Source organism: Phocoena sinus, chromosome X (assembly GCF_008692025.1).
Source record: "Phocoena sinus isolate mPhoSin1 chromosome X, mPhoSin1.pri, whole genome shotgun sequence".
Lineage (NCBI taxonomy): Eukaryota > Metazoa > Chordata > Mammalia > Artiodactyla > Phocoenidae > Phocoena > Phocoena sinus.
Genome location: NC_045784.1, coordinates 34,399,848 through 34,411,732, shown reverse-complemented (window position 1 = coordinate 34,411,732; position 11,885 = coordinate 34,399,848). Strand labels below are relative to the sequence as shown.

Here is an 11,885-nt window from a genome sequence, read left to right as displayed (position 1 = left end):
TAAAACAAAGCACCTATTCAGGTTTATAAAACACTGAAAAGTGTCCCCTCTTGCTGGACAACTTACAAAAATGTCATTCCTTCCTTCTGGCTGTAAGGCCTATAAGGAGGCACAAGCCTGGGTATCTGAAGTGCAGACCGGGTTTTAACCCTTACTCACACCTTTTACCTGAGACCTTTGCACAGAGTACATCTTGCCTGTCAGTATATAGTGTTCCTGGTTGTAGGTGTCCAATCATTGTGACTTGAACGGTTTTCCATTCTTTGAAATGACCTTTCATATTTGTCATCAATCCTACAAAATTGTGAGTAGCACCATGTCTGAAGACATGCTGCGGCTCATCTCCATTGATGAGACTGTCCAAGACGAAAATGCCCAAAAAAGAATGTGTTCTGGACACCCTCTCTGTATGTATTCTTCATTCCTTTTCATCATATGAGAAGATTTACCTTGGAACTTCGGCGTTGGACCAAGAGGCCCTCACCATTTTAACTGAAGTTCTAGGGTCGCTGATTTGTGTAGGAGCTCTAATGTGGCATTGCCATGCTAATCTATGCGGATCTTTCTGCCTGGGGGTGTTACAATAGTCAAATTGTTAGCACAATATTTGTTCGAATATCTGACATTGAATTATTTTTCCAAAGTTCCTAGAAACATCACTGCAGGGAAAAAAGAAAACAACTGATAATTCTTCCCCTACACAGAAATCATTGCAGTGTAATTACATGGTGTTTTTACTTCCATTGTTACAGTGGAGAAAGCCTGGAAGAAAGGAACTCTTTGACTAGTTATATTAATTAAGTCGATAGGATCTACTACACCAGCAGCCCAAGGGTCATTGCTGGAGTTTTTGTTAATCTGTGTCATTACAGTAGTTACACAGGAAAGGGAGTGAGGGAGAAAGGGGTAAAAAGAAACAGGAGATAACATACCTTTGGAAAAATTAATATCAATACTAAATTCTTCCTTCCCGGTTTTCTTTATTCCTGACAATATAAATAATGTCTTCTTAAGATGAAAAGTTAAGAAAGCAAATAAATTCCTACAGGCTTAGGTTGAGAACAGTGTTAATTTGTATGTTCATAAAAAAGAAAGATTTGGGCCGTTTTGAGGTAAGGTAACTACATTTTGGCAAGAAAATGATACAAGTTCTTTCCGATTGAGGGAAGATTATACCTTCTATTTGGTTCAGAGAATAGCCAGTAAAGAGATGAGAGCTCGTTACCATAGGAGACTATTTAGAAAGTGGAGTGATACTCAGGATTATGTCCTTTGTGTGTAGACTCATGGCACCTCCTAGTTAAATTGTTCTTATACCCTCTGCCGAAAGAAGATAGCTCATGAAACTCCACACTTTCTTTCTTAAGTGCTCCCAATAAATTACCATAAACATGAAAGTCACCTTTGACATTTACTGGAAAAATTGATTTTTTCCTGTAATATTACGAGCCTTCCTCCATCTCCCTACTAAATATGTTTTATTGCATCTTCATTGCACATCTGATTTGTAATTCATCTCATACTCCCTCATTTAAATCATAGCTATCTGCTGAAGAATAGCAGTCAGCCAGCCTGGAAACATTCTTCCAATAGTAGAAATGGAATATAAAGGTAATTACTTTTCTTGTCCTCTGTAAAATATGTTACTTTTTTAAAGTTTCAGTTATTTAACATTTGAACTAAAGATTTCAAATTATATCATAATAATTCAACAATACACATTGTGTTCACCCACAAGAGACATCCAGCTTTAATTACATAATAATCCAGTAATGAAAAAATTTATTATCTTGAAGAAAAATTAGAGGAAAAAAATGGACTAAATGTAGCAAGTAGTAGAATTATGGAACTACCCAGTGTGTGGTGTGATTATATTCGTGACAAGCACAAACATGAAAAAATTAAATTGGGCCTGCTGGAGAATTTGAACCTACTAAAATGTCACTAATGGATGTTATATTCCGAGCTAGGTATTCATGGTTTTACCACTTGTTCCCAAAGGCTTCTGTAGGCTTGTAACATTAAGTATTTATTATAGAAAAGAGATGTGTGCTCTTGAAGGACCCTCCTTCCACAAATGACTAGAAAAAACTCCAGAGTTTGGACATAATTATAGCTGTTTTTCTAAGAATTTCATCATTTGCCTCCGTAAGTGAATGTCTGTCTACCTCATTTGCCTGAAAATCGTATTACATAAGCAAGATGGATCATCTGGCTCCTTTGTTGGTCCTAGGGGATATGAACACAGCCCACAAATCTACCAGCAGCTGACTGTCTGGGAAATGTTTACTTATAAATTAGTGTGGGTGATAATTTATTAAGGTAATAAGTGTAGATTACATTTAATGGCTTAGGCATTATGTGTTATGAACACAGTATTTTGTTTAGTTGAAGCAAATGTATATGATTATGAATATGGTACCCAAATGTAACTCAGAAATTGTGAATTAGAAAGTTTAAACGAAGTTAAGCCACGTGTTACAGTCCATCGGCACTTAAATTAAGGGCTTCAGGAAGGTTTCACAATGGCAAAGCAATGTATCATTCACCTATACCCTGTATCAAGATTTGTTTATTTCTTAGATTCTCTTCTCCTTCCCTCATAAACTGACTCATTCTGTTACTGAAGAAGATGGTTTCTCTCTTGAGAAGCATCGCGGCATTAAAACTTTGGCTTCTGGAGCTGAGGCGAGTAATCTGTCAGCAGGGACACCATGACAGCCTGGGATGACACACAGAGAAAGAGAAAGAAATGGGTAAACATTAGCAAGAGTCTGTTTAGGGACCTACGGAAGAGGATCCAGGTTGCAGCCTTGAAGGCCTATGGTTGAAATGTGTTTTCCCGAGGAAACGATAAGGGGATGGTTCTGAACTAATATTTATTTTTATTTGGATAAAGGGAGGTCAGGAGGGATCAGGGTGACCCAAATACATACACAAACACCATGCTTATTTAGGCCTCATTCCAGGACTAGTGGGGGAGAGAGCTGAAGTGAGATTCCAAGGTGGTAGCCATGATTGGATGTTCTAGTCATAGTGAAACCTAGGTATTGGCTGGTTTTAGAGAAATAGAATCCCTCCCATCCTTGTGTCTACACTGTGGTTTGGCTACCTGTAACCTAGAGAAGGTTAGAATAAATCAGATGTAGAGTAGTTAAGGTAAATCATTTAGGTTAATGAATAATGTCTTTCCGAATCTGGGCCCTCATGAAAGAGTATTTATAACCGAGAGTACAGCTTCCCATTAGGCTGGCAGCTACAAATGGGAATTTTCACCTTTACTCTTCCCAACTTCCACAGTAATGCCAATAGTAATAAGATCAGAAACAGTGATGACAAATGTTGATCGAGTGCTTACTATGTACCAGACGAAGTGCCTTATCATGTGTTAGTCGGTCAAGAAGTATTTGCCAGGCACTGTGCTAGGTGCTGCAGTGAGGCAGAGAGAACTGTTTGGGCATTGTCTCATGTAACGCAACAACCTTCTAAGGCAGCTTGTGTTATTATCGCTTATAGATGAGAAACTCAATCCTGGAAACAACACAGAGTACAGAATTGGGTTTGGACCCAGGTTTCTCTGACTCCACTCTGAAGAGGTAGTTTTACTGCCTTTCAGGTACTTGCTCTTGCTTTTTGACCAAGCAAGAGCAGGTCTTGTCTTTCAGATGTGCCCATTGAAAGTATTTATTGAAGAGTTACCACGTGCTGGGCCCTGTGCTGACTGCTTTATGTGCATCGTACTATTTATGATCCATTCCTACTATGTGAGGTAGGAAGAGATATAAAATACAGATGAGGAAACTGAAGCATAGGTATTTTCCTGAGTGGTGGTAGTAAGGGGTGGATCTGGACTTGCCTGTCCTGGACCTTGACCACCATTTTCATATGAATAAACTGGGCTTAGAGGAGTTATGGTACTTTCCCAAGATCACACAGAGAGCCAGAATATTAACCTGATTTCCAAAGCCTATGTTCTAGAACCAGCCAGTACTCTGTATTGCCTTCAGGCTACAAAAATGTATTGAGCGCATATTTAGGGTATTTGTCAGGTACCCTTCTAGGTATAATGAAGGACATTACAGACAAGATCAATGCTCTTATGAAGGAGTTTTCATTATAGGGAGGGGACAGGCAAGAAACAAAAAAGAAAATATCAAGGAGTGATAAATGTCATTAGAAAATAAAAAACAGGATAAAGGATGCTGGGGAACCATTTAAGAGAGGGTGGCCAGGGAAGATCTTGTTAAAGAATGACATTTAAGTTGAGATCTGAATGGCAAGGAGGAAATAGAAAGGTCAAACACTGGGATAAGAACATGTTCCAGGAAGACATTTTAAGCTTTCTTATGGGTTCCTGGGATCACATCTCAGGTTTGGTTTTGTTTTTAATGGTCACTGCATATGTCAAATTTATTTTCAAATATTAAATCTTAGAAAGTCAGTTAGGAATGGAGTTGCCAGATTTAGTTAGACACATACATACATATATACATACATAAATAAATAAATAGGCATTTCAGATAAACAATAATTTTTCTTAAACTATAAATATGTTCCAAATATTGCATGGGACACGTCTATACTAAACAATTATTTATTGTTTATTTGAAACTCCAATTTAGCTGGGTATCCTGTATTTTATCTGGCACCTCTAACTTGGAGAGAAGAGACAATAAAATACTATGAACTACGTTTGCAATAGTGTTGTGTATCTAAGGGTCATCACAATAGCGGTGCTTTGAAGTGGCAGATTTTTTGCAGGATCCCTTTAGGTTACTTCAGCTCCACAGTAAAATTTGTAGGTAGAGGAAGAAACCCCCCTGGCTCTTCATGAGTCCTACAGCCTTAGTAATTATTGAAAAATACAAAAGGTAGCTTTGTGGGAAGGAGAGCATGCATGTCTGTGTGTGTGTGTGTGTGTGTGTGTGTGTGTGTGTGTGTGTGTGTGTGTGTTTTAAACAAAGAGATCAAAAGGCCTGTGCCCTATGGAGAGAATGATGTGATTACTGGAGTGTTCTGAACAGCACTGCTGGAAATCGCCCAGCATGAAGGCCTTAAAAAGCTACTGTGACTGCTGAAAGAGTACACTTTTGCTTTAAAAATGTTATATGCTTTTAGAACAAGCCCTTCACCTTATTTAGTTATTACATTAGTCATTATGGGCACCTCAGAACTTGAGGATAGATTGTATCTTTCCTTCCTTCTTCTATCCTGATTGTAAATGAAATTGTGTGTGTGGAAATCATTCTCTAGAGAGTAGTGCTATCCAATAGGACTTTCTGCCATGATGGAAATGTTCTATGTCTGTGCTGTCCAATACAAATAGTGTAGCCACCAGCCATATGTGGCTTCTGAGCACTTAAAATGTGGTTAGTATGTCTGAGGAATTGAATCTTATACTTTAATTAGCTTAAGTCTAAATTTAGGAACTACCCTGGTGGTGCAGTGGTTAAGACTCCACGCTTCCACTGCAGGGGGCGCCGGTTCGATCCCTGGTCAGGGAACCAAGATCACACATGCTGCACGGCACAGCCAAAAAAAAAAAAAAAAAAAAAAAAATTAAATACCCACATGCGCCTCGTGGCTTCTGTATTGGATAGGGAAATTCTAGAGGAAAACAAGTATTGTGCCTTTAGAACATCCCAGAAGACTCTATCACAGCAATGCTGAGCCTAAATGCCATTCTAAATAAGCTGTCTAAGAATAATTTCTTTGCCTATGAAATAGGAATTTAGACTAGACAATCTCTAAGGTCTCATCCCTCTTGGAAATGCCATGCTTCTAGGAATTGTACAGGCTATGTGGGGACTGCACAGTGTTCATTTTTTTATCTCCAGTGCCTGCCAGAGGGCCTGGCACACAGTAGATGTTCAGTATATGATTGCTGAAATGAACTTAATTCAATGGGACTGCCAAATCATCTGGCTCAGAGACATAAAGAGGACAGCATGTGTGTCACCAACCCCCTTCCAGAATCCATGTCAGGTCTCACTAGTCAGTTATGCCACTCTTTCCTTCCAAGACCACAGGCAGGCTTAGAACCTTCTGAACATAGGACTCTAAGTAGCCTGTTAATGAGATTGAGGACCTAAGAATTAAAATCACTTGCCATCTATATGGCTTGATCTGCTTATTTTATATGTGAGGAAACTGGGACCCAGAGAGGTAACACTTATGCAATATGACACAGCTGACAGTTGTGACATCAAAGACAGTTATAGAATTCAAGTCTCCTCACTCCCAGTCGAGTATTCTTTCTATTTTAGATTCTCTACTTTCATTTTAATATGACTATGCCTCTTGTTTTCTTTAAAATATATTTTCCCATTAGGGAAAGGAAGATGGGAGATGGAGAGATGGTGGTAGGACTTAGGTGGTGGAAAATGGGTGGGCATAACATTTCACTGTGTGTATGTATAATATATACACTCCAAACATTTCAATTATGTGAATGCATTAAGTACTTAATTTTTAAAGTAAATTCAATTGAAAGATGTGCATAATAAGCTCTTTAAAAATTCAGATGTGCAGAGACTCTTCATAAATGATATTTTAGAAAGCTTACTTTTAGTTTCCCCCTCTGAATTCCAACAAAGGACCTATTTTAACAGATTTGGGTTGAAAACAATTTATCTTTGTAACTTCAGTCATCCTCTGATAAAGAATAGAGCCTGAGGCCAATTCTTTGCTGTGTTTCTTCCTGAGGTATATGCGTTGGAGAGCTCACATTTCTTTTTTCGTCATCTGGATCTTTGCTCCTCAAAATGTGGTCCACAGGACAGCAGCATCTGCATTACCTGGTTGCTTGTTAGAAATGCTGAATCTTGGGCCCCATCTCAGACCAAATCCAAACCTGCACTTTAACAAGATCCCTAGATGATTCAAATAGACATTAAAGCTTCAGAGGCACTGGTCTAAATGACATGACAATTGCCATTTTGGCCAAAGTTAGTGTCCTGAGGTAGCAAGCTGGAAGGTACAGTAAAAAAAAAAAAAAAAAAAAAAAAAAAAACATCCCTCTTGTTAGATATGACAAATTTAGGCCTGATACACAACTTTTCATTGCAAAGGGAGTCATGATTGGCTTCTAGTCAGCTATAGTAGAGCTCAAATCTCTGCTGGTCACTGCATTAGATCAACAATGAAGATGATAATGGTGATGATAATTATAATAACATTTACAGTGCATTAGATAACATACTAAATGTTTTACATGCATTATTTAATGCTCACAATAACCCTATCTATATCCATTTATAGATTACATAAATAATTAGCAGATAGTCCTTTCCAGCTTGTTTTTATCTACTCCGTATACTGAAAGCTATAAACTACATTTCCCAGACTCCCTTGTAGCTGGGGTGCAGGCATGCCACTCAGCTGCATCTTGCAGCCATGAGTGAACAACGTGCAGTGGAAGCCACCTCTGGGAGATTGGATCTTCTAGTTCATATGCAAGTGGGGGAAACTATAATGGACTATCTGGCATTTAGTTTCCAGGGCATTAGGTACCAGGCTATGGGTGCCTGTGTCAGTGGTGTTGTGGTTACAAAAGAACCACAGTGTTGCTCGGCAATTTTCCTGCCTGTGTTCTTTCTTACTGAATATGTGGTATACAAGAAGGATTCGCTGCACCGTCTTTCCCCAGAGATTCTGGGAGGTGCCTAATATCTTTTAGCAAATTCCTTTTTATCTCTCTACCTGAAGGGGACTCTATTGTTTGCCAGTAAGACCCTGGCTGGTATAGTAATTGAGATCAGTTAAATCGCTAAAAGATGGTGGTACTAAATTATGGCACTGGAGTATTCCATTTTCCAGAAAAGACAATGGTGTTTGGGATACTATAAAGCAGAGGTGTGAGGTTAATGTTTCCTAGAATAGTGGTGATGAAGATGAAACTAGTGGCATTCTGTTAAAGGGACCAATAATTTTTAAGATTAGTCTTGCTGCAATTTTGGAAATGTTCTATACCTAAAAACAAACGTGTCTGTGGGGCTAAAGCCAATAGAGAACCAAAACAATTATCTAGGCAAGGAATGAAAGGAAGAAAGAGAGGAGAAAGGAAATAAGATTTCTTTGAATGCCCACTTTGTGCCAGGCACTGAATTAGGGGCTTCTATAAACGTTAACAAGGGGATATTAAAATTATTGTATAAGAATTATACAACTTATCATGGTTGGCGGGCAATGGTGGCTGGTGCTCACACTGATCAAGAACGGCAAGAATTTTGACTAAAATAGATATATTTCGATGGGGGTCAGTTTTACTCCATTGAAAATATACTATAAATGCTTTAAGCAATAATAATCTATTATGAACTTTCTGAAAAAAAAGTAGATGCTATCTGAGCAAGTAATGTATGTGGGTAATCCCAGCTGCTTATTATTTACCAAAAGGCATGAATGACCAAGTAGGAGGCCACACAGAGAATTCCCTCTCCTCCAGTCACCATTTCTTGCTTACCATGATTGTCCACTTTCTGTTTTCGGCCTCTGGGAATACAAGTGATCGTGGAGAATAAAACACTTCATCGTCCACTTCTTCTGGCTTTCTGGGCAAGCAGTGTAAAAATGTCCAGTCTGAAGCAGCAACTTTAGCCATCTAAAGAAGAGATGCGGTTAAGACTGTGTTTTGACTCTTATATGTGGCTGTCACATTTGTCTTCTTCACAGTCAGAGTCTCTGACTCTGACCCGGGGTCAAAGATCAATGCAAAGGGAGAGAGAAAGGGGCAGAGTGAGGGTTTAAGCTCAAGGCACCCATCGGAAATGTATATGGTCCTTTCAACTTATGGAACTTTCTAGTCATTTTTTTTGATTTGGGAGATCACCACTCCAAATTAAACCACTAACTCAGTTTTCTGGTACTCTGTCTAGTGAGTTAATGGACACTTCAGTAAGGAACTCTACTAGGGTAATATGTGGCTGATAGCAAAAGTCACCAGTTATACCCCAATGTATTTTAAAGGTTGCGTTTACGTGATAGTGTTATATTTTTAGGTTATCTCAAAATTATGGTCTTTAGCACTTGAAGCATACTTCATTACTAGTTAAAACAATTTTGAAAAAGAGCTCTGAGATAGGAGTGCATTAAACAGGATTATGGGCACTATGCGCTAGGTGGTTCATTCTTCATGCAAATGTCCTAGTAATTTTAATTTTCTCTAACAGTTAATTCCTGAAAATTACATTTTCCCATCCATTTTCATCGTTCGCTTACAGATTCAAAACTACATTCCCTCATAAATTATTACCTCAAAATTACTGCCTTTGTACTAAATTTTTTTTGTTTCTGTTAAAGAAACAATAGAAAATAGGCAAAGGATAATGTGATATAATATGAAAGAATATTATAGTTTATAGAAAAAGATATGGAAATGGCCAATAAACATGAAAAGATGTTTAACTTCATCAGTAATCAGAGAAATACAAATTTTAAAAAGCATGAGATACAGATTTTTAAAAGTTAAAAATGTAAATTGCAACTAAGAACGGAGAGTGTGGAGGGATTATAAATTGTCAATCCTTTTTGGATGGGCAGTTTAGCAGCATTTCTCATATTTTCAAAAGTATATACCACTTCACGCAGAAATTCTTCTCCCTAGAAGGAGGATTCTCTAGTAATACCTGCACAAAGAAATACATATAAAATGATCTTCATTGCAGTATTGTTTATAATTGGGATAATTGGAAATGGCCTAATTTTTCAACAGGAAACATTTTAGGTAAAATATGTTCCACTCATACTTTGGAATTCTATGCAGCCATTAAAAAGAATGAAAAATATCTGAATGAATGGACAAGAAAATCTAAGATGTTAGGTGGAAAAAATAAGTCACAATAATATGTCCAATCTACCATTTATGATAAATCATTAGGGGTGGAGGGGTGTGTGTGTGTGTGTGTGTGTGTGTGTAGGACTATGTAAATACACAGAAAAGGTCTGCAAAGAGACACAAAAGGCAAAGAATTCTGATGCCTCCACCATTGTGAGAGGGAAAAGCTTGCTTCTCTCTTCTGCCTGGGTTTCAATTCCTTCATCCCAGACAAAAGTGTCTTTCCAAAGGACAGAGCTAATCTTCAGGAGGAGAGAAATCACTGGGGGCTACAGTCAGTGAGTCCTTTATAGGGAATGAAGGGACAGTCTGTTCTCCCCAAAGTGAATGAGTGATTAGAGGATTCTGGCCTTTATGAATGGAATTAATGAACCTTAAGAGAGGCATCAGTTTGTACCTTCATTGTAACCTGGTAACCCTGGAAAGCCTGGAGCCGCTTTTTCTTCTCCTCTTCTTGCCCCATACTTATCCAAGTGTCTGTAATTAATACATTGCCTCCACGAGCCGCTTCCAATGGATCGTTCATCAGTGACAGCTTGGTACCATTCTGGCATACACGAGCAAGCCGGTTAAAGAACTTCACAGGACAGGGAAAGACAGTTACACCTTTACATATAAGGAGCATACCTCCTTGGTATACTGCTCTGCCAACTTGGTTATGCTGGGATCAGGCTCATAACCCTGCAGGGGGAAGAATGAACTGTGATTTAGGCAGTTTTCTTATAAATGCCTTCTTATACATGCATTATTTTCCTTTCAACAATATCCCTGCTCTCCTTCCTGTTTTTGCTCTAAGTTGTAGCTCAACCATGTTCAGTAGAATATGATGTTGACATCTAGAATTTCAAACCTTAATGGTGCTTTGGGGGAATTTTAAAAGGTAATCAATTGCCCCATTTGTCTTTTATTATCTTTGACCTCTTTCGTCATAAAGACAAATGGGGTGTGGTGCCTTCCAGCTCTCGGTAGCACCTCTTCTTGTCCTCTAATAGTTTAAGAGGATTATATACATAATTCTACAACTTAATGCATTTTTGTTGCAGAGTCTCTCCACAAGCTGTTTTTTTTTTTTAACGCTATTTTTGTCTGAAATGCTTTTTCCCACCCACGCCACGTGGATAATGCTTTCGGGTCGCAGCTCAAATGTTTCCTCCTCAGAGAAACCTTCCCTCACCACGTGAGCTAAATACTCAGAGCCCACATGCACACATCTTACTCTTGTGCGCTCACCGGCCAGGGTTCTGTGTGCAGGGAGCTTGCTTTGAAACGGCCTTTGCACAGCAAGTATACAGTTTTTGTTGAAATATATTCGTTTGGGTTGGTTTGGTGAGGGCAGGGTCGGGACTTGGGTGAGGCAAGCGCTCACTGTCAGGCGTGCAAACACAAATTTTGCACCCTGGGTACCTCACTTGCTCAGTCTGGTCTGAACCCTAGGTGGGGGGCGACACTGTGGGAACAGCTGAAGTCCCCCAAGCTATTCCAGACCCCACAGGTAACCCCTCTGCCTCCATCCTCACCTTCCAATCTGCTCTATACGCAGCAGAAAGAATTGTTTTCTCCGAAGCCTTCAATGTTTGCTACGTGTTTCTTAAGTCGAAGCCGATTAAGAGTATCAAGGCTCCCCGCCGACATCTCCTGCTTCTGAACATCTTGCTGCAGGAAAGCCAATCTCATTGTCATCCTTGTACACGTCTTGCCCTTTTCTGCCATCACAGCCTTTCACCCTTGCACACCTCCCCCTTTGTCCCCTTCCGGGCGTCTTCATTGGAACATGTCAGCTCCTCCTTTATCAAAACTCTAGGCCTGCCTCACCTCTGGACCCTCCACGTGGAAGGCTTGTCAGTCCAAACACCATAATTATTCTCATCATCCTCCATCCTTCTTGTTTTTCTGAATTCTTAGAATTTATTTTTGACTCGGTTTTATAAATTCTCAGTAGGACGTTGCGATGGGTGCTGTGATGTGTCACCCAGGTCCCCCTTCATGAATAAGAGACTTACTGTCCCAGCCGCTGCGTGTGCGCCAGACGACGGCTTTCAGCTGTCAGCCC

General features: G+C 39.3%; 1 protein-coding gene across 1 annotated transcript in view; it reads right to left on the bottom strand.

Moving 5' to 3' along the window:
* Positions 1–1,654: 1,654 nt before the first annotated feature.
* The window catches only part of OTC (ornithine carbamoyltransferase), a 56,773-nt gene continuing 46,542 nt past the window's right edge, over positions 1,655–11,885 (bottom strand). The window contains exons 7-10 of the mRNA XM_032620093.1: positions 10,463–10,516; positions 10,233–10,382; positions 8,465–8,602; positions 1,655–2,722 (exon numbers count right to left, since the gene is read on the bottom strand). Coding sequence (XP_032475984.1) covers positions 2,663–2,722; positions 8,465–8,602; positions 10,233–10,382; positions 10,463–10,516 — 402 coding nt within the window. The 3' untranslated portion in view covers positions 1,655–2,662. The remainder of the gene's footprint in view (positions 2,723–8,464; positions 8,603–10,232; positions 10,383–10,462; positions 10,517–11,885) is intronic.